General features: G+C 36.9%; 4 gene segments (V, D, J or C); 2 read left to right on the forward strand and 2 right to left on the reverse strand.

Moving 5' to 3' along the window:
* Positions 1-12,202: 12,202 nt before the first annotated feature.
* Positions 12,203-16,775, reverse strand: LOC137198541 (immunoglobulin kappa variable 3-20-like; the record flags this gene model as incomplete). The annotated part of the segment is given in 3 exon segments: positions 12,203-12,399; positions 16,397-16,507; positions 16,724-16,775. Coding segments are annotated over 3 exon segments (360 nt in total), but the record flags the coding sequence as incomplete, so codon positions are not given.
* Positions 13,216-14,991, forward strand: LOC137199090 (Ig kappa-b4 chain C region-like). The segment is given in 2 exon segments: positions 13,216-13,286; positions 14,548-14,991. A coding segment is annotated over 1 exon segment (255 nt).
* A 2,627-nt stretch (positions 16,776-19,402) lies between the features above and the next one.
* LOC137198542 (Ig kappa-b4 chain C region-like) lies at positions 19,403-21,255 on the forward strand. The segment is given in 3 exon segments: positions 19,403-19,441; positions 19,726-19,801; positions 20,822-21,255. Coding segments are annotated over 3 exon segments (441 nt in total).
* A 1,210-nt stretch (positions 21,256-22,465) lies between these two features.
* On the reverse strand, positions 22,466-23,038 carry LOC137198543 (Ig kappa chain V-III region MOPC 63-like). The segment is given in 2 exon segments: positions 22,466-22,770; positions 22,987-23,038. Coding segments are annotated over 2 exon segments (357 nt in total).
* Between the last annotated feature and the right edge of the window lie 1,128 nt (positions 23,039-24,166).

The following is a 24,166-nucleotide window of genomic DNA, read 5'->3' on the forward strand; positions in this document are numbered from 1 at the left end:
GAAAAAGTCCAAAAACTGAAAACAGATTTGTGTATCAGAACTTTGTTTTTTCTTCTTTCCTCTCCCATTAATCATCTCACCACCCCTCAGATTTATCTGCTGACCCTTTGGAGGGGCCCGACCCCTAGGTTGGGAACCACTGGACTAAACTAGCTAACTGTATATAAAGTAGTGTAAACTAGCTCCACCTCCAGCAGCTACAACAGTAACATGCTGCTCTAACACTGATGCTTCACTATTAATAATCTAATGATGTCATATATAATAATATATCAGTCAGAGGGACCAAACCACTACTTTTACTGCAATACTTTAACTACATCAAGCTCATAATACTTATGTACTTTTACTGCAATACTTTAACTACATCAAGCTCATAATACTTATGTACTTTTACTGCAATACTTTAACTACATCAAGCTCATAATACTTATGTACTTTTACTGCAACACTTTAACTACATCAAGCTCATAATACTTATGTACTTTTACTGCAACACTTTAACTACATCAAGCTCATAATACTTATGTACTTTTACTGTAGGAGGACTTTTCATGCAGGACTTTTACTTGTTATGGAGTATTTTTACATTGATGTACTGGTACTTTTACTGAAGTAAAGGATCTGAATACTTCCTCCACCAAACAGTTTCTGTCCTGCAGTCATCAAGGATTTACTCTGAATCAACTGAACACACCAGTAAAACTAGTTTAATAAATTTTAATATGAATTATTCTTAAGAATGAGAATAAAAGTGAAGAATATTTCACTTATATTAAACATCTTATGATAAACACCCTGAGCTCTGTTTAACCCTTCAGCTCTCTCTCAGGTGAAGCTGAAGAGTTTAACTACCGTTCACTAAAGACTTCAGACTCTCAGATTCAGCAGCTGATTGTGGAGCCGTAAAGTTTAAAAGTTTAACAGCTTGGAGCTCAGCGAGGTGGTGCAGATTCAAGTTTACAGTTGTAAGAACAGATGTTACAGATGTTACAGATGTTGCGTTGCTGCATGCTAAGAAGTAAACAGATCAGAGACAGAAGCTGAATTTGACTTAATATCGATTTTACTCACATAGTTTTAAACTTGTTTAAACTTAAAGTACTTAAATTACATCAAATATCTTCTTCTTTTTACATTTTCAAGCCAAAAACCCTTTTCATTGTCTTCCCAACAAACTGCTTTTAATTTAAAATACATTCACATAAAACTCAGGATTCATCAAAGTGATATCTGATTAATAATGATCAATTTAACCTTCTGTGAGCTCTTTCAACTGGACTGTAAGTATTTAAATTCATCTTTAAAATGTTTTATTTTGGGGTTTTTTTGCTTATTTTTTATTAAACTGTAAATTTGCAGCAGTGAAAATGATCAAATCCATCAAAGAAACACAAATGTATTTCTCCTTAAAGAACTTTAAAGGCTTTTCTTCCAGTGTTTAGTGTTTTTATGTCTTCCTCAGTTTTAAGGTGGATTTTTCCTTCTTGTTGTTGGTTGTTTGAGCAGCCGGAGGGCGACAGAGCGCTGCAGACAAACACTGCAGATCATCCTGCTGCTGCAGCTGCAAACTGACACGTACTTCACGTTTATCAGAGAATCAATGTTTTGTAAATGTTCATCATTTAACGTATCGTCTAGTATTTTAATCTTTTATCAAATCATTTTTATCAAATAGTCTTTGGTCATTTTCTCAAGTTTACACAGACAGAAAAGAGGAAAATATTTGTAACTTATGCAGAAGTCAGCAGAATGACTTTTAGAAACTTTTTTTTCATTTAATGAATATGATGTATTAATGTAAATAAAGATAATAAAGTCTGACTTTAACTGCCGTCAATCGTACATTCACACAAAATGATGATTGTAACTAAACTTCACTGCATCCGTTTGATTTTTCTGTTCTCTAACAACCACAACAGTTGTTTATAATCAGTTTTTATTTATAATCAGTAAACAAACATGTAATAAATGGTTTATAACACACTATAATGTACTTATAAGTAGATATAAGTGTTTATTAATGTATTTGTCAACAACTGTAATTACTGTATAAACAGATAATGAATGACAATATGGAAAAACACAGATACTGTACATTAATAAACACATAAAAATGTCCTCATATCTGTTTATAACTACATTATAGTTTGTTATAAACCATTTATTAAACATTTGTATACTGCTTATTAATGCTAAATAAAGGCATTTAAAGTAAAGTGTTATTGATGGTTTGAATAAAAAAAAACGTTTTGTGGTCTACAGAGAACAGAAAAATTACACAGATATAATTATCTATAATGATAAAGATATGCTTTATATGTTAAGTGTAAATCGTCTCTGATATTCAGTGTTACACTATAATCGTAATTTTTCACTGTCTTGTTAAAGTTAATTTAAAAGAGCGTCCACAGATTTAGAATTTGACTCCTTTAACACTGTCGGACTCATGATGGACAGTTTAAGAAAAAAGGAACCAGAGAAATTGTTTTGTTTATTTCACACGTTCTTCTTCACTGTCAAAACTTGACGTCTACGTTACCCACAATGCAACTCGACAGCTAAGTTATATCAGGGTGTGTTTTGCAAGACTGACTTTATTTCAGGGAAAGGCATCAAGTTTTAATGTGCAGAGTTGGACTGTTTTAATGTCTTCGAGCAATAAACTGAAGTTCAGAGGTCACTGCTCTTTAGCTGACCTCTGACCTCTGACCTCTGACCTCAGTGAAGAGGATCATCTACACACAGGGAAGTGTCACAGAGCTGCAGTGTAACCATTAAAATGTCTAATGACAAAAGAATTAGCTTCAGAAATGATAAATAAACTACAGATGGGAGAATATCACACACAGTGAAGTGTTCAGTGAACTGTATCAGTCTCTGCAGTAGCTTCCAGCTGCAGCAGTCAGTTCAGTTTCTGTTCAGTCTGACTGAGGGAGGTTTTTGTACGACGCTTTTTCACTGTGTGAACACATGCTGACTGTTGATATAGTGGAAACTCTGACAGTAATAAACTGCTGCATCTTCAGCCTGAACTCCACTGATGGTCAGAGTGAAGTCAGTCTTGGATCCACTGCCTGAAAAACGATCTGGAATCCCTGATACTCGCTCATTAGTGTAGCGAATGAGGAGTTTAGGAGTTTCTCCATCTTTTTGTTGGTACCACTGTAAACAGTAAGCACTGCTACAGCCCCAAACCTCACGACTGGTCCTACAGCTGATGGTTGTGGAGCCTCCCAGAGCAGATCTCACTGCTGCAGGCTGAGTCACTGTGACCTGGCCTCTGGACTCTGAGGATACAGAGACAAAAACATAAAGCAGCGTCATGGTTTTGATGGTTTTGATGGTTTTGTCGGCTTCATTTCAGAGGGACGGATGTTGATAGAGGAGAGGAGTTTGATTCTCTGGACTTTACCTGTGAAGCAGCAGCAGAGGAGAGTCCAGATGAGGACGGAGATCAAAGTCATGTTTTTGATGAGGAGGATTTCTGTGGCTTCTGTTGTGATGAAGGACAGCTGTCAGTCATCCAGTGTTCAACTCTCAGGACTATAAACTCTCCCAGAGCACTGGAGCATGGTGCTGCTGATGCAAAGTGGCTCTCTATGGAAATGCTCTGACTGAGGTTTTAACAAAATGCGTCAGTGTTCATGTTTATGCTGATTTCTATCAGTTAATTCACATCTTCAAATGTCTACTATATTATCCAGAACTGTAAAGGCTGTCAGTTTCATTTTACCACAAATTTAACATCATATACGAAACATAATAATTAAGTTTGGAAATTTGTGGGGTTTTGCTTTAGTGAGTTTCCGTATAAACCAGCTGTGTTTTACAAATACATAACGGTTTTAATGAGTTTCTTGACTTCATAACGCAGAGAGCCTGCCTTTAAAACACCTCTCTTATTACAATTACTGTTCCTCAGGTTTCTTCATCTGCACATTTTAAAGCTGCTGATCACACTGATATCATCATATATTGTTTTATATCACAACATTCCTTAGATACAAACATAATTGGTCTCACAGAAAGTCACAGTACAAACCTGCTGCAACATGAGAAACAGTATATGTAAGGTCTGACCATACAATTCCTTCTTCTGTAGTAACTACGTTCTTATCTCTCTATCTCTTTTCCTCATTATGGTATAATTAAAGATATAATGTGTATATTATCACATTACTGTAAGTTTGCCTGTTATGAGCTGCTGCAGTGCTGGACCAACATGGCTGCTAGGAACTATTTTTCAAAAGTATAGATCCATTTCTCGACTTGTTCCTATTCAAATTTAGACAATGAAGTAGACGACATAATGCATAATGAATCTCTGGAGTGTGGGTGAAGCTTACCTGCCAAACACACATGCATAAAAAATGATTGTCATAACTACCATGAGCAAAGGGCAAAAACATTTGATTTTATTCCTCTCATCCATATACATATGTACTGATTCATACAAGGAAGTTACACCAAAATCCATTTGTTCAGACAGGCATTTGGGTAGTATGTGCCATTTTATCTTAATTTGTCCATTTTATCTGCTCTCCTTGAATATTTTATCTGGTGTCTTTGCTTTTTATTTATTCAGATTTTATTTTATTTTATTTTATTTCTTTGACTGTGAAGCACTTTGTAACTGGTATTTGTGAAAGGTGCTATATAAATAAACTTTGCTTGCCGTAAATTCTGGGAAGTTATACAGTAAATTTTTGGAAGTTACACTCTAAATCCCCAATTGTTACTCCCTTGTTTCTCGTTGTTTTGTTTTCTTCCACTGTAACAACATTTAAGTACCAGTAAGAACTGGGAAGTATTTTAGATGTACGGATTCATACAAGGAAATTACACTGTAAATTCTGGGAAATTACACTGTAAAACGCAGGCTGTATTATAAAGTTGTACCAAAAATCTTAAGGGCGGATGAAAGAATCTAGCTCAGGGCAGTTTGCACTTCATTTAATTTTAACAGATGAAGAGTATCTGGAGCAAATTCTGCCAAGTTTACTATGTACTTTAGTTTACTAGATTGAAATGAGAGAAGACGTGAGGTAGTTTGGAAGCTTTTACAGTTGACTTTTATGAGTGAACATCATGAGATGATTATTCTATCTTGTCAGTTATGAAGTTCATCCAACTTTTTAATACAGAGAAAGATGATGATCGTGAAACTTTAAACTAATGTGATGAAGAGGATTTAACAGCTGAGGTGATGATGGGGCAGCATAAAAGAACAGAATGTCTCTGTTTGATAGATTTTACATTTTGGAGTCAAGATGAATCTTGAATGATTAAATATTTGTTTGACTCAGTAAGAGGTTGTTGAGGTGGGAGGTGGACTGTTTGACCTTCAGGAGGAAAACTGATAGAGACACTATGAACATCATAAATCATCTGTGTGTGTGTGTGTGTGTGTGTGTGTGTGTGTGTGTGTGTGTTCAGTGAACTGTATCAGTCTCTGCAGTAGCTTCCAGCTGCAGCAGTCAGTTCAGTTTCTGTTCAGTCTGACTGAGGGAGGTTTTTGTACGACGCTTTTTCACTGTGTGAACACATACTGACTGTTGGGATAGTGGAAACTCTGACAGTAATAAACTCCTGAATCTTCAGCCTGAACTCCACTGATGGTCAGAGTGAAGTCAGAGTCTGATCCACTGCCTGAAAAACGATCTGGAATCCCTGATTCTCGATAGGTAGCACCGTAAATGAGAAGTTTAGGAGCTTCTCCATCTTTCTGTTGGTACCAGGCTAAACAGGGGTCGGAAAAAGAACTGCCACAATATCCATAAACATCCTGACTGGTCTTACAGCTGATGGTTGTGGATCCTCCCAGAGCAGATCTCACTGCTGCAGGCTGAGTCACTGTGACCTGGCCTCTGGACTCTGAGGATACAGAGACAAAAACATAAAGCAGTGTCATGGTTTTGATGGTTTTGATGGTTTTGATGGTTTTGTCGGCTTCATTTCAGAGGGACGGATGTTGATAGAGGAGAGGAGTTTGATTCTCTGGACTTTACCTGTGAAGCAGCAGCAGAGGAGAGTCCAGATGAGGACGGAGATCAAAGTCATGTTTTTGATGAGGAGGATTTCTGTGGCTTCTGTTGTGATGAAGGACAGCTGTCAGTCATCCAGTGTTCAACTCTCAGGACTATAAACTCTCCCAGAGCACTGGAGCATGGTGCTGCTGATGCAAAGTGGCTCTCTATGGAAATGCTCTGACTGACTCCAACAGAGACTTGGATTACTCTGATGATTCTGCTTAATCAATGGATCAATCAATTTGCCAAAGTATTGATTAATTATTAAAGTGTCCAGCTGCTTATTTGAAGACAATATAATTCCGTTCTTAGGGTCTGAATTAAATAAAATATTCTTGATTAATTTAACATGGTGATTATATAATTTCATCTGAAGAAATCTACCAGACATTTATTTAGTGAGTGTTTTATCTGGAAACATTTCATGTGTTTAACTCAATCTTCCTCTCAGAGCAATGAATTTAATGACATGTCACATACTCATTATAACCAGCGAATACCATAATATCACTGTAGCTGATTTAACCTCATGTTGTATTAATAGGATTAATTTTGTAAGTTGGAAAAAGTATTTTAGTGCTTAAAATATTTGTCATTAGTGAAGTCTGTCTGTTTTCATAGTTCAGTAGTGATGCCTGTGTAAATGAGGAGATTAAACACAAACTGTCTCTTTAACGTTTTGGTTTCAATTTAAAAATATGGATGCTCAAATAAAAGTATTTCTGCCTTTCTGTAATGCATAATATTTACTTCTTTAACACTGATGTTTAAGTTTTTGAGTAAATTAAAGTAGTTGAAGAGTTGTTTGCTTGGAACTTTTTATCTTTAGTACTGAAACCTGTCTGTTGCCATGGTTCATCAGTGATGCCTGTCTGTTGCCATGGTTACTGAGCTCAGAGAGGGAAGTGAAACACTGAAGACCAGTTTTATCCAGTCTGAGGAAGACCAACAGAACCAGCAGCCTCCTCTGCTGCAACCAACAGGGTGGAGTTTATTTTCTCTTTGCATGAACTTTCTTCATGTTGTCTCTCTGTCTCCTCCTCCAGTGGGTCGAGTCACCCCCACCCTGACGGTGCTGCCCCCCCTCCAGCGAGGAGCTGCAGCAGGGGAAGGCCACGCTCGTGTGTCTGGCCAACAAGGGCTACCCCTCAGACTGGAGTCTGGCCTGGAAGGTGGACGGCAGCAGCAGCAGCAGCTTGGAGCAGAGCAGGAGCCCCGGGGTGCTGCAGAATGACGGCCGCTACAGCTGGAGCAGCACCCTGAGGCTCCCTGCAGACCAGTGGAGGAAGGTGGGCTCTGTGACCTGTGAGGCCACCCAGGGCTCCCAGACTCCAGTCTCAGAGACACTGAGGAGAGACCAGTGTTCCCAGTCCTGACCTGACTCACTGCTACTGCTTTTACTCTGCTACTGCTCTCACTCTGATCTCTGCAACTATCTCTCTCTTTTATTTCACATGTTTCAGTAACAGTATTTACTTGCTTGTTGTAATGTTTCAATATAATTTCAGTATTTCCAGACAATAAAGATCTGTTCATCAAATCACTTGTTTTCATCTTTATTATTATAAAAGTGTCTTAATTATTTTCTCTTAATGGTAACAGTAATGATATTAAATCCTGATAAAAACTGAGTTATAAATGTTTCAACTACTCTATGAAGACTTCAGAAGGAAAATGTAAGATCACATAATGTATTGATTCATATACTGTATATTAGGAAAGTATTTACACTCAAACAACACTCTTAGATATTATGTGATTAATGCTACACAGTCAGGGTGGTAGTAAGTCCATGATTCTTTTCATGTTTTACAGCAATATCATCATAATTATGGAAAATGCTTTGCTGGAGTCATTTCAGATTTGTCTGTAATAATTAGTTATTGATTAATTTTAATGAAAAGTCCTCCAATCATCTTATGTTACTGAAGTGTGTCAGTGCAAAGAGTCTAATATTTTTATTTTTTCAAATGTATTAGAAGCATATACATAATATTTTAAACAAATTCAGAAAACCCTCAGAAATATGTTCTAATTCTGAAATAAAAAGCAAAATATCATCAGCATAAAGAGATATAAAATGAGTGTGATCTGACATTTTAACCCTGGACATTTTTACAAACTGCTTCTACTGAAGAGCTGAAACACAAAGACAAATGAAAGAGATGAAAAAGGGAAAGAATTCAATTCTTAATTAATTTCATAATCAATTAAATGTTTTTTGGTTTATATTATAAATACTTGCTACTGGAATAAAAACATGCAAAATGACAAATATATGTCACATGACATGATTAGTAATTTACAACACAAATGATAGTAAATATTATCATGATAACATTTTGTAATTTATATCAATACTGTACTTTACGACGTAATACGTACTTTGTACGACGACTCGGTCAGTTTGTATCACAGTGGTGGACTTTTGGTGGAGGAACCAGACTGGATGTTAACTGTAAGTACCTTTAATTTCTACAAGAATTTAAATTCTTTTTTTATTCTATTTTCAGTTGATAAATTCAGGCTTTACTTGATACAAATAGTTTTAGTGTTCATGTGTTGTAGTCAGTAGATTAAACTTATTAAAGAATTGAAATCATACTTCAACAGAGGTTAGATTTGATGTTCAGCCAAATGTTTTATATTCTGTATTAATGAGAGTATTAAAATAAATCTTTTTTCTTGTTAAATACAGAATATTTAGTGTTAAAATGTTCAAATGAAATTATTAAAACCTCTGTTGTTTTAGTTTGAGTGCAGCTGTTGAGTCAGATCAGTTCCTCTTCAGCTGAGGGAGGTTTTTGTACGACGTTGTATCACTGTGTGAGTGGCCAGCTGTTACTCTGCTGACAATAATAAACTCCTGAATCTTCAGCCTGAACTCCACTGATGGTCAGAGTGAAGTCAGTCCGAGATCCACTTCCACTAAAACGATCTGAAATTCCAGGCTGAAGGGTTGAGGCATATCTAATCAGGAGTTTAGGAGCTTCTCCAGATTTCTGAAGGTACCAGTGGAGGTAGTTACTAATACCTGTACTGGTTTTACATCTGATGGAGACAGTCTGTCCTGGAACAACAGACTGAGATCCAGGAGACTGAGTCAGGATTTTTTGTCCTGATGAACCTGGAAAACATGAAAAAGAGGAGAAGGGTTATTGATACAAATCCAGCTTGGAGAAAGATGATCAACATGAAAACAGAAGAGTATCATTTCTTTAACATGGAGAATAGATGGAAGAAGGTAAATGCTGCTTGTTTCAGTGTTTCTCCATCACAGCAGAACATCATTGTGGTGAACCTGGTTGCATCCTGAAGCAAAGTTTTCACAAGAGAGTCTCACCCTGAACAAGGAGCCCCAGGGTGGCCAGCAGTAGAGTCAGTGACATCATCATTGTGCTGCCGGCGTGTCAGTGGCTCTGAAAGGTCTGGACAGCCACTGATCAACACTGGCCTCTTAACGGCTGGGAGCAGAGAGGCAGGACAGATATGCAAACACACAGAGTCAGTCAACTGTAGCTGTCCTCAACATATCATGCTGTTTCCTCCTCACTGCTGGGAGAACTCAACATTTACATCATCCTCATGTAGATTAAAAAACTAAAGATGTTGTCATTTGTTATCCTCAACAATCAAATCCTAACAGCAAATGATCTTTTATGTGAAATTGTTTTTCTTATTTAATCAGATCAAACTCCAACAAAAAATAAATCTGGCCATGAAGGAAGCACAAAAACATTTTTACAGCATCAAACACAATACAGGCAATAAAAAGGAGCCAATAAACCTGTCACTCATTACACTAAAAATTATATATAATATACAGTTAACTTGCACATTGTACAGATATTTTAACTTTAAAGAATGGAGCTTAGCATAAGTTCAAGCAGGAAGACTATCTACTACTCATTCATTCATTCTCATTCCTCTCTCTCTCTCTCTCACTGCTTCTCCTGCTCTCGTATCAGTTGTTCATGGACATTACTCTCAGTTAACAAATCAGATTCTGCCAGTATTTCTATCAGACTATCATGTCTTAGCTGCCAAACTTTAAATCTGATCTTCTCTCTGTCGTTGTCAGCTGACATTTCAGTGTGAATTGTTGTGACCTTCCTCCACCCTGTTCACCTCCACTTCATCACGTCAGCACACAAGATCACCAGAAGCAGCTCCTCTTCTCATCATCCAGATCCCAATATTCCCATATTCATCACCACCACCAGTGTCTAGACTCCATCGAGGGGATATCCTATTCTACTCATGCCTTAACTGCCCCTTTATAAATGACATCACAATGGGGTCTAATCACCAAAGACTTTTCACATTATGCATGTTCAATAAAATCATTGTCACTTAAAAAATTGAAGTCTCTCATGATTGAAATATTTTTAAGCAGATAACTGCATTTAACATCAATCCCACTCCCACTAAAATGATCTGAAGCTCCAGATGTAAGGCTTGTAGCTCCATAAATCAGGAGTTTAGGATCTCCTCCAGATTTCTGAAGGTATCAGTGCAGGTAGTAGGGATGTGCAGAGAGTCCAGTATTTGTATTTGTATCTATATTTGTTGAGGCAGCAAAATTATTTGTATTTGTATTTGTAATCTAATAAAAGTTGAAAGAGGCTTAAAAATCCTGTTTTTGTTTTTATTACTCTTTTAATTTTAGAAAATTAAAGTGTTACAATAAGTGTTCATGAATAAACTACCTTACGATGGAGGTCCCCACACCAGGTCTCGAACTGCAGTCTCCTAGATCATAGACGACTGCGCTGACTACTGAGCTAAAACTTTACTCATCACCTCATCAAAGGCAGACCTCTACCTATTTATACACCCATTATTTTTATTTCCTTCCCGACAGCACAGTGTGTAACGTATACGAGAGTACTTCAATGGCGATTCTTGCTTTCCACTTTTCATTTATTGCCTATTTTTTACAACCTAACATTTTTGAAAAGAGAAGGGGAACAACAGGTTATGGAGAGTCCCTTGAAAGCACTTTGTCAGTAGTTCAGCTTTATCTCTGGGGAACACCCCCAACTCCAGGAGTGATGTCCAAATTAGGAAATGTGCGTCATGTAGCAGGTGGATGTGACTCCCCTCGTTGAGACCTGCTGATAGACGTAACAGCGGAGCAGAGGACAGACACTGAGATAGTGATGTAACCGACCTGCACGCTGGTATTTGACATGTTTTTTTTTCTTCTCAAAAACAAATACTTTTTAAAATATTTGTATGGAACAAATATTCATAAACAAAAAAACAAAAAAAACATTATTTGTGCTTTGCTGAATAACGTGTTTGTATTTGGGCCCAACCCTAGCAGGTAGTCATTATATGATCTGACTTCACATGCACTGCTGGGAAAATTCACTGTTCAAATGTCTACATTGTATTTAAATGAATGAACTATAATCACATTATTTTCTTTTAGTGATTTTTGTATTGGGGTGAATACACTGTAATTAATTTGTAGCTGATACATCAGATTTTTACGTTGCACATACTGTAAATAATTGAAGTTTAAAAATCTTCAAGGGGAATGAAAGAATCTAGCTCGGGGCAGTTTGCACTTCATTTAATTTTAACAGATGAAGAGTATCTGGAGCAAATTCTGCCAAGTTTACTATGTACTTTAGTTTACTAGATTGAAATGAGAGAAGACGTGAGGTAGTTTGGAAGCTTTTACAGTTGACTTTTATGAGTGAACATCATGAGATGATTATTCTATCTTGTCAGTTATGAAGTTCATCCAACTTTTTTATACAGAGAGATGATGAGTGTGAGATGTGTCATAACATAATGTGATGAAGAGGATTTAACAGCTGAGGTGATGATGGGGCAGCATGAAAGAACAGAATGTCTCTGTTTGATAGATTTTACATTTTTGAGTCAAGATGAATCTTGAATGATTAAATATTTGTTTGACTCAGTAAGAGGTTGTTGAGGTGGGAGGTGGACTGTTTGACCTTCAGGAGGAAAACTGATAGAGACACTATGAACATCATAAATCATCTGTGTGTGTGTGTGTGTCTGTGTGTGTGTGTGTGTGTGTGTTCAGTGAACTGTATCAGTCTCTGCAGTAGCTTCCAGCTGCAGCAGTCAGTTCAGTTTCTGTTCAGTCTGACTGAGGGAGGTTTTTGTACGACGCTTTTTCACTGTGTGAACACAACCTGACTGTTGATATAGTGATAACTCTGACAGTAATAAACTGCTGCATCTTCAGCCTGAACTCCACTGATGGTCAGAGTGAAGTCGGAGTTTGATCCACTGCCTGTAAAACGATCTGGAATCCCTGATGCTCGACTGGTAGCCCTGTAAATGAGAAGTTTAGGAGCTTCTCCATCTCTCTGTTGGTACCAGGCTAAGAAGTCCCCATTATAAACATTCTGACTGGTCCTACAGCTGATGGTTGTGGAGCCTCCCAGAGCAGATCTCACTGCTGCAGGCTGAGTCACTGTGATCTGGCCTCTGGACTCTGAGGATACAGAGACAAAAAACATAAAGCAGCGTCATGGTTTTGATGGTTTTGATGGTTTTGTCGGCTTCATTTCAGAGGGACGGATGTTGATAGAGGAGAGGAGTTTGATTCTCTGGACTTTACCTGTGAAGCAGCAGCAGAGGAGAGTCCAGATGAGGACGGAGATCAAAGTCATGTTTTTGATGAGGAGGATTTCTGTGGCTTCTGTTGTGATGAAGGACAGCTGTCAGTCATCCAGTGTTCAACTCTCAGGACTATAAACTCTCCCAGAGCACTGGAGCATGGTGCTGCTGATGCAAAGTGGCTCTCTATGGAAATGCTCTGACTGACTCCAACAGGGACTTGGATTACTCTGATGATGCTGCTTAATCAATGGATCAATCAATTTACCAGATTATTGATTAACTATGTGTCAGTGATCATTTTATGTGTTTCATTTATGTTCTGTGAACAGATTGTCTTCAGAAATGTCTGTTTTGATTCATTTTACATCTACAACACTCAGTTTTAATTCAAGACATAATTAAAATACAGTAAACATGAAACAAATTTATTAATTTTAGAATAAAAATATAAATTATTGGCCTACTGTTATATATTTTCATATCATCCAGTTGTGTTTCACAGACTGAGACTGTTTTTGTTGAGTTTGTTGTGTTCAAAGTCAGAGAGCCGTGTCTCTCTACAGTGAGAGGTTTTTGTACGACGACTCAGTCAGTTTGTATCACTGTGGAACACGTTCGGTGGAGGAACCAGACTGGATGTTGGAAGTAAGTTAAACTTTTAAAGTATTTCATTAAATCCTGAGTGATATTTAGTTTTTTGCACATATGTTTTCTCTAGAAATTGAAATTTCTGATTTTATATCTGAATTTCTAATTTTTGACCAACAGTTGTCCACCAGCAACAAAAATAAGAGTTTTGTGTTTGAAATTTAAATTATGAATCAATATATTCTAAGTGTTTGGTCCACAGTAGAAATCATGTAATCATGTAGTTTTAGATTCAGGCTGAAATTTGAGGACTTGTAGTTTTAGTTTAATGTGACAAAGTCAGAGAGCCGTGTCTCTCTACAGTGAGAGGTTTTTGTACGACGACTCAGTCAGTTTGTATCACTGTGGTGGACTTTTGGTGGAGGAACCAGACTGGATGTTGGAAGTAAGTTTTTGCTCAAATATTAAATATCGAATCATCAGTTAAGTTTATAATTTCTGTGTCTTAACATTTGTAGTCGATATAAGTTTCCACTGAGCTGATCTAAAACACTTTAAAGTCTCAATTTTATTGTTCATTTCTCCTCTTTAACCTTGAAGTTGAATTCAAAGCAGCTTTACTGAACTTTTCTTTACATGTTCCAGTTAGTTTGTTAAATGTGAACAGCAGAGAGATTAAAGAACAACAATCCTACTTTAAACATGTTTTTCAATTTAACCTTTAAATCTCCAATTTGAGTGAAAGTTGAGTTAAATTTATTCTGAACAGTGTGGGTGATGATAAAAAAAAAATGCTGAACGTCTCTCATCATTTAAAATGACAGAAATTGTCTTTTAACTTCAGTTTCGAATATTTATTTGTTCTTAAAGATATTTGTTTCTTTAATATGTCTCAACATGTTGTGTATATTACGGCTGTCTGTTCGTTTTTGCTCATAATGTCCTTTAACACTGAATCTGATTAACTGTTGCTCATTTGATAGTTTTGTCAGTAACGTTGTTGGTATAAATTCTAAAATTAAATCAAGGATGTCTAAGATATATTTACAAACTTTATATCTTTATTTTCAGTAAATAGTGTAATATAAAATGCAGTAAAGAGTCATATGAGAACTCTTTCTGTGCTGATCTGCATGAGAGGTTTCTTAAAGGGAAGTGAAACAATGTGTGAGTGAGTGACTGGTGGAGCAGAAAAAACATCTGACAGAAACTCCTTAAAGGGGAAAATCCACTCTCACACAGTAAAGGTGTCCAAGTGTCTGGTGTTTGATTGACAGCTGTGTGGTCCCTGTCCTCTAATGTGATTGGTGTCTCCTAGGTGATGTCCGTCCCACCCTGACGGTGCTGCCCCCCTCCAGCGAGGAGCTGCAGCAGGGCAAGGCCACGCTCATGTGTCTGGCCAACGATGGCTTCCCCTCAGACTGGAGTCTGGCCTGGAAGGTGGACGGCAGGAGCAGCAGCAGCTTGGAGCAGAGCAGGAGCCCCGGGGTGCTGCAGAAGGACGGCCGCTACAGCTGGAGCAGCACCCTGAGGCTCCCTGCAGACCAGTGGAGGAAGGTGGTCTCTGTGACCTGTGAGGCCACCCAGGGCTCCCAGACTCCAGTCTCAGAGACACTGAGGAGAGACCAGTGCTCGCAGTCCTGACCTGACTCACTGCTACTGCTTTTACTCTGCTACTGCTCTCACTCTGATCTCTGCAACTATCTCTCTCTTTTATTTCACATGTTTCAGTAACAATATTTACTTGCTTGTTGTAATGTTTCAATATAATTTCAGTATTTCCAGACAATAAAGATCTGTTCATCAAATCACTTGTTTTCATCTTTATTATTATAAAAGTGTCTTAATTATTTTCTCTTAATGGTAACAGTACTGATATTAAATCCTGATAAAAACTGAGTTATAAATGTTTCAACTGCTCTATGAAGACTTCAGAAGGAAAATGTAAGATCACATAATGTATTGATTCATATACTGTATATTAGGAAAGTATTTACACTCAAACAACACTCTTAGATATTATGTGATTAATGCTACACAGTCATGGTGGTAGTAAGTCCATAATTTGTTTTCATAGTTTACAGTAAAGTCATAATAATTGTAGAAAATGCTTTGCTGGAGTCACTTCAGATTTGTCTGTTATAATTAGTAATTGAGTATTTTTAATGAAAAATCCTCCAATCATCTTATGTTACTGAAGTGTGTCAGTGCAAAGAGTCTAATATTTTTATTTTTTCAGATGTATTAAAAGCATATACATAATCTTTTAAACAAATTCACAAAACCCTCAGAAATATGTTCTAATTCTGAAATAAAAAGCAAAATATCATCAGCATAAAGAGATATAAAATGAGTGTGATCTGACATTTTAACCCTGGACATTTTTACAAACTGCTTCTACTGAAGAGCTGAAACACAAAGACAAATGAAAGAGATGAAAAAGGGAAAGAATTCAAGTATCAATTAATTACATAATCAATTAAATGTTTTTTGGTTTATTTTATAAATACTTGCTGCTGGAATAAAAACATGCAAAATGACAAATATATGTCACATGACATTATTAGTAATTTTACAACACAAATGATAATAAATATTATCATGATAACATTTTGTAATTTATTTATAAAAACATTTAGATGTTTGAGTATTTACGAAAAATGGTAAGAGATTAAATAAATAAATAAATAATAATAGTTTTAGTGTTCATGTGTTGTAGTCAGTAGATTAAACTTATTAAAGAATTGAAATCATACTTCAACAGAGGTTAGATTTGATGTTCAGTCAAATGATTCATATTCTGTATTAATGAAAGTATTTAAAATAAATCTCTTTTTTGTTCTTAAATACAGAATATTCAGTGTTAAAATGTTCAAATTAAATGATTAAAACCTCTGTTGTTTTTGTTTGAGTGCAGCTGTTGAGTCAGATCAGTTCCTCTTCAGCTGAGGGAGGTTTTTGTACGACGTTGTATCACTGTGTGAACAAGTTGTTACCCTGCTGACAATAATAAACTCCTGAATCTTCAGCCTGAACTCCACTGATGGTCAGAGTGAAGTCAGTCCGAGATCCACTTCCACTAAAACGATCTGAAACTCCAGGCTGACGGTTTGTAGCATAATAAATCAGGAGTTTAGGAGCTTCTCCAGATTTCTGAAGGTACCAGCCGAGGTAGCTACCAACACTTGAACTGGTTTTACATCTGATGGAGACAGTCTGTCCTGGAACAACAGACTGAGATCCAGGAGACTGAGTCACAGTGATTTGTCCTGATGAACCTGGAAAACATGAAAAAGAGGAGAAGGGTTATTGAGACAAATCCAGCTTGGAGAAAGATGATCAACATGAAAACAGAAGAGTATCATTTCTTTAACATGGAGAATAGATGGAAGAAGGTAAATGCTGCTTGTTTAAGTGTTTCTCCATCACAGCAGAACATCATTGTGGTGAACCTGGTTGCATCCTGAAGCAAAGTTTTCACAAGAGAGTCTCACCCTGAACAAGGAGCCCCAGGGTGGCCAGCAGTAGAGTCAGTGACATCATCATTGTGCTGCCGGCGGCGTGTCAGTGGCTGTGAAAGGTCTGGACAGCCACTGATCAACACTGGCCTCTTAACGGCTGGGAGCAGAGAGGCAGGACAGATATGCAAACACACAGAGTCAGTCAACTGTAGCTGTCCTCAACATATCATGCTGTTTCCTCCTCACTGCTGGGAGAACTCAACATTTACATCATCCATAACATAAAGGAGTGAAAATCTGAGGGAGAGAACTTCATTAAGCAGTTAGAAAGACTGATGTGAAATGTGTAAAGGAAGAATTTTGAGGCTTATTTCACAAAATTGTTTTCAGTCTTTTTTAAACATGGTTGATATTTTGTTTTTCTCAAGTGCAGAATGTGCAACTAGTGATGTGAAAGGCCTCAAATCCAGAGTTTTACAGATATATGGAGGTGTTTCTTCATTAAATGTGTTTGATTTCTTAAATGTGTATTCTATTGAATACACATTTATTTAAGATATGTATCATTTCTTTATGTCCTTCGAGAATATAACTTCTCATTCATATTATTTTCAAACATATTGGAATGATGTGTTTGATACTCCTCTTCCTTGGTTAAACATTTTTAGATGTATTTACTCGTCATCTTGCTCTACTTATTTATGGGCCTTTCAGTTAAAAATGTTTTATAAGATGCTACCAACAAGAAAAATGCTTAAGATATGGAGAATGACTGAGGATAATATCTGTAGATTTTGTGGTGATGAGGAGGAGGATATTATGTGTTTATTTTGGTATTGTCCAGTGGTTTCATCCTTTGGGCAGCAGATGGCAAATTGGTTATCTGAACAAGCAATCCTTTTACCTTTATCCCCTCTCAATATTATTTGGGGTTATCAAGATGATAAAAACATGTTATTGAATATTATTGTGCTGCTTGGCAAGCTTTATATATTTGATTCTCCAAAAAAGCTGGTTTTGAGTTCCTTCATATTACATTTAAAACCTTAATATTTGCAGGAAAAGATCATTATTAAATAATCATATATTATTATTAAAGGCAGAGCAAAAAGCTCAGACATAAATAAATGGGAGATCTTGACAATATCAAAAACTTGGGATACAGAACTATGATTATTCTATGTTATCATAAATTAACATTATCTCTTTTTTATTTAGTTCCTTCTATAAAATGATGTGTTTAATTTAAATTGCTGTATAAGTGAATGTTTTTGAACCACAATCACATATAGTGCTTGACATGTATGTACATATATGTATGTTTGTATATGTGTATATATATGTATATATGTGGTATGTCTGTTGTTTTTGTTTATGTGTGTGAGTATTGAATATGTGTTTTATGTTTGTGTAAAATAAAACAAGAAAAAAAAAGATCTCATGCAAATTTAAAAATAGGAGTGAGAATAGTTAGAACACTTTTTATAACTTCTGATCTGATTAGTAACTGAAAGAAGGAAAAATTTGGATTTTGTGTTGTTTGGTTGGATGTCATCAGCATACAAGCTGATCTTTTTAATGGTGTGAATGAAATGATGCCTGAGATGCCAGCCCGTTCTCACTCCCAACTAACCCTAACCCAAGCTTCCGTATGTGACGAGTTGGAGTGAGAACATGTTGGAGATGCTGATGCATTTCCTAACGGAAGAAACCAGGAGTCCAAAAAAATCTAAAGAGGAGAAGAGAAACAAGTCCTCCATGTCTAATAAACATTTGTAATTATATTTGTATTGATATATATTTACATTTATGATGAAAGATAGTGAACGATCTGCATATACTTGTTAAAGACCTACTGGTGTGTGTGTGTGTGTGTGTGTGTGTGTGTGTGTGTGTGTGTGTGTGTGTTCAGTGAACTGTATCAGTCTCTGCAGTAGCTTCCAGCTGCAGCAGTCAGTTCAGTTTCTGTTCAGTCTGACTGAGGGAGGTTTTTGTACGACGCTTTTTCACTGTGTGAACACATACTGACTGTTGATAACATGGAAACTCTGACAGTAATAAACTGCCGCATCTTCAGCCTGAACTCCACTGATGGTCAGAGTGAAGTCAGAGTTTGATCCACTGCCTGTAAAACGATCTGGAATCCCTGATTCTCGAGTGGTAGCCACGTAAATGAGAAGTTTAGTAGTTTCTCCATCTCTCTGTTGGTACCAGGCTAAAGTGGTGGAACCAAAAACATCCTGACTGGTCTTACAGCTGATGGTTGTGGATCCTCCCAGAGCAGATCTCACTGCTGCAGGCTGAGTCACTGTGACCTGGCCTCTGGACTCTGAGGATACAGAGACAAAAACATAAAGCAGCGTCATGGTTTTGATGGTTTTGATGGTTTTGATGGTTTTGTCGGCTTCATTTCAGAGGGACGGATGTTCATAGAGGAGAGGAGTTTGATTCTCTGGACTTTACCTGTGAAGCAGCAGCAGAGAAGAGTCCAGATGAGGACGGAGATCAAAGTCATGTTTTTGATGAGGAGGATTTCTGTGGCTTCTGTTGTGATGAAGGACAGCTGTCAGTCATCCAGTGTTCAACTCTCAGGACTATAAACTCTCCCAGAGCACTGGAGCATGGTGCTGCTGATGCAAAGTGGCTCTCTATGGAAATGCTCTGACTGACTCCAACAGGGACTTGGATTACTCTGATGATGCTGCTTAATCAATGGATCAATCAATTTACCAGATTGTTGATTATTTATGTGTCAGTGATCATTTTCTGTGTTTCATTTATGTTCTGTGAACAGATTGTCTTCAGAAATGTCTGTTTTGATTCATTTTACATCTACAACACTCAGTTTTAATTCAAGACATAATTTAAAATACAGTAAACATGAAACAAAATGATTAATTTTAGAATAAGAATATAAACTATTGGCCTACTGTTATATATTTTCATATCATCCAGCTGTGTTTCACAGACTGAGGCTGTTTTTGTAGAGTTTGTTGTGTTCAAAGTCAGAGAGCCGTGTCTCTCTACAGTGAGAGGTTTTTGTACGACGACTCAGTCAGTTTGTATCACTGTGGTGGACTTTTGGTGGAGGAACCAGACTGGATGTTAACTGTAAGTACCTTTAATTTCTACAAGAACTTAAATTCTTTTTTTATTCTATTTTCAGTTGATAAATTCAGGCTTTACTTAAACATTTTGGCTGCTAGTTTTATAAATTTTATATTTTTGCAGTGATCACTACAGTCTTCACTGTGATACAGATAAAAATCCCTCTGATCAAAGAAGTCTTTAGTTACAAAGAAATTTTAGTTGAGACAGTTTCTACATTCATATCATTTATACTGTTATTAAAAAGTACAACTGCTTATTTGAAGACAATATAATTCAGTTTTCAGATTTTGAATGACAGAAAATATTCTTGATTAATTTAACGTAGTGATTATATAATTTCGTCTTAAGAAAACTAACAGACATTTATTTAGTGAGTGTTTTATCTGGAAACATTTCATGTGTTTTTATCTCAATCTTCCTCTCAGAACAATGAATTTCATGACATGTCACATCCTCATTATAACCAGTGAATACCATAATATCACTGTAGCTGATTTAACCTCATGTTGTATTAATAGGATTAATTTTGTAAGTTGGAAAAAGTATTTCAGTGCTTAAAATATTTGTCATTAGTGAAGTCTGTCTGTTTTCATAGTTCAGTAGTGATGCCTGTGTAAATGAGGAGATTAAACACAAACTGTCACTTTAACGTTTTGGCTTCAATATAAAAATATGGATGCTCAAATAAAAGTATTTCTGCCTCTAAGTAAGGCATGATATTTACTTCTTTAGCACTGATGTTTAAGTTTTTGAGTAAATTAAAGTACTTGAAGAGTTGTTTGCTTGGAACCTTTTATCTTTAGTACTGAAACCTGTCTGTTGCCATGGTTCATCAGTGATGCCTGTCTGTTGCCATGGTTACTGAGCTCAGAGAGGGAAGTGAAACACTGAAGACCAGTTTTATCCAGTCTGAGGAAGACCAACAGAACCAGCAGCCTCCTCTGCTGCAACCAACAGGGTGGAGTTTATTTTCTCTTTGTATGAACTTTCTTCATGTTGTCTCTCTGTCTCCTCCTCCAGTGGGTCGAGTCACCCCCACCCTGACGGTGCTGCCCCCCTCCAGCGAGGAGCTGCAGCAGGGGAAGGCCACGCTCGTGTGTCTGGCCAACAAGGGCTACCCCTCAGACTGGAGTCTGGCCTGGAAGGTGGACGGCAGCAGCAGCAGCTTGGAGCAGAGCAGGAGCCCCGGGGTGCTGCAGAAGGACGGCCGCTACAGCTGGAGCAGCACCCTGAGGCTCCCTGCAGACCAGTGGAGGAAGGTGGGCTCTGTGACCTGTGAGGCCACCCAGGGCTCCCAGACTCCAGTCTCAGAGACACTGAGGAGAGACCAGTGTTCCCAGTCCTGACCTGACTCACTGCTACTGCTTTTACTCTGCTACTGCTCTCACTCTGATCTCTGCAACTATCTCTCTCTTTTATTTCACGTTTCAGTAACAATATTTACTTGCTTGTTGTAATGTTTCAGCATAATTTCAGTATTTCCAGACAATAAAGATCTGTTCATCAAATCACTTGTTTTCATGTTTATTATTATAAAAGTATCTTAATTATTTTCTCTTAATGGTAACAGTAATGATGGTAAATCCTGATAAAAACTGAGTTATAAATGTTTCAACTGCTCTATGAAGACTTCAGAAGGAAATGTAAGATCACATAATGTATTGATTCATATACTGTATATTAGGAAAGTATTTACACTCAAACAACACTCTTAGATATTATGTGATTAATGCTACACAGTCATGGTGGTAGTAAGTCCATAATTTGTTTTCATAGTTTACAGTAAAGTCATAATAATTGTAGAAAATGCTTTGCTGGAGTCACTACAGATTTGTCTGTAATAATTAGTAATTGAGTAATTTTAATGAAAAATCCTCCAATCATCTTATGTTACTGAAGTGTGTCAGTGCAAAGAGTCTAATATTTTTATTTTTTCAGATGTATTAACAGAATGTACATAATCTTTTAAACAAAATCACAAAACCCTCAGAAATATGTTGTAATTCTGAAATAAAAAGCAAAATATCATCAGCATAAAGAGATATAAAATGAGTGTGATCTGACATTTTAACCCTGGACATTTTTACAAACTGCTTCTACTGAAGAGCTGAAACACAAAGACAAATGAAAGAGATGAAAAAGGGAAAGAATTCAAATATTAATTAATTACATAATCAATTAAATGTTTTTTGGTTTATATTATAAATACTTGCTGCTGGAATAAAAACATCCAAAATGACAAATATATGTCACATGACATGATTAGTAATTTACAACACAAATGATAGTAGATTTTATCATGATAACATTTTGTAATTTATTTCTAAAAAATTGTATGTTTGAGTATTAATGAAAAATGGTAAAAGATGAAATAAATAAATAATAATAGTTTTAGTGTTCATGTGTTGTAGTCAGTAGATTAAACTTATTAAAGAATTGAAATCATACTTCAACAGAGGTTAGATTTGATGTTCAGCCAAATGTTTCATATTCTGTATTAATGAAAGTATTTAAGATCTTTATTTCGTTATTGTTAAATACAGAATATTTAGTGTTAAAATGTTCAAATTAAATTAATAAAACCTCTGTTGTTTTTGTTTGAGTGCAGCTGTTGAGTCAGATCAGTTCCTCTTCAGCTGAGCGAGGTTTTTGTACGACGTTGTATCACTGTGTGAACGGGAAGCTGCTACCCTGCTGACAGTAATAAACTCCTGAATCTTCAGCCTGAACTCCACTGATGGTCAGAGTGTAGTCAGTATTTGATCTACTTCCACTAAAACGATTTGAAACTCCAGGCTGAAGGTTTGTAGCTTGATAAATCAGGAGTTTAGGGGCTTCTCCAGTTTTCTGAAGGTACCAGTGGAGGTAGCTGGTACTATAACTGCTTTTACATCTGAGGGAGACAGTCTGTCCTGGAACAACAGACTGAGATCCAGGAGACTGAGTCAGGATGATTTGTCCTGATGAACCTGGAAAACATGAAAAAGAGGAGAAGGGTTATTGAGACAAATCCAGCTTGGAGAAAGATGATCAACATGAAAACAGAAGAGTATCATTTCTTTAACATGGAGAATAGATGGAAGAAGGTAAATGCTGCTTGTTTCAGTGTTTCTCCATCACAGCAGAACATCATTGTGGTGAACCTGGTTGCATCCTGAAGCAAAGTTTTCACTAGAGAGTCTCACCCTGAACAAGGAGCCCCAGGGTGGCCAGCAGTAGAGTCAGTGACATCATCATTGTGCTGCCGGCGTGTCAGTGGCTCTGAAAGGTCTGGACAGCCACTGATCAACACTGGCCTCTTAACGGCTGGGAGCAGAGAGGCAGGACAGATATGCAAACACACAGAGTCAGTCAACTGTAGCTGTCCTCAACATATCATGCTGTTTCATCTTCACTGCTGGGAGAACTCAACATTTACATCATCCATAACATAAAGGAGTGACAATCTGAGGGAGAGAATTTCATTTGATTTCCATCAAGCGGTTAGAAAGACCAATGTGAATTCTGTAATTTAATAATTTTGAGGCTTATTATAGAAAATTGTTTTCAGTTCATCATTTTGTCTATTGTGTATCTTGTTTTTTCCAAAGTACAAAATGTGAAACTACTCGTGTGAAAGTCCTCAAAATCACCAAGTATTTAAATAAAGAGTTTATAGATAAATTTAGGAGTTTTCCTCATTAAAATCTATCGAATACACTCAACATTATTATTATTGGTTTTGAACTTAACAAACCTTGAGCTGAATAATGCAACGATGTACAAAAATATAATAACATAGAAGTCATATCAGCCCGACCCTCCCTCCATCCCTCCCATTCCCACCCACCCCTTCCAGCCTGGTCGCCAGAATAAAACGTTGGCAGTTTACGTTTCTGCAAACCACAGAAACGTTGAACATCTACGTTTCAACATGTGTAATACGTAGCATATTAACATTTCAACAATACGTATCATCTCACCATTTCTAAAGTGACGTAGTTCACATGTGATCTATATGAGCTGATCTTTCCTATTATTAGGAGGAGGAGGGGTCGGTGGATGGTTAGTAAGTTTCTTGGCAGCAAGTTGGAAATCAGCAGAGAACACGGTTCGAGACCACCTCAAAACCAATGTCTGCTTCCAGTTTCAACCGACAAAAGCCGGTGTTTTTAGCGAGACATCAGGACATTTGCAGCCGTTTTTCTGGTGAGAAAACTGGCTTTTTTTTAGTGAGACATCGGCCGTTTTTATTTTATTCTTCATTTTTATTTTAACCCAAACCATGATTTTTCCCTAACCCTAGTGGTCTTTGTACCTAAACCTAACCAGACCTTAACCACAGCGTTGTCACACCATAAAACATCATTATTCAACAGGTAGAAA

Source organism: Thunnus thynnus, chromosome 15, assembly GCF_963924715.1.
Source record: "Thunnus thynnus chromosome 15, fThuThy2.1, whole genome shotgun sequence".
NCBI lineage: Eukaryota > Metazoa > Chordata > Actinopteri > Scombriformes > Scombridae > Thunnus > Thunnus thynnus.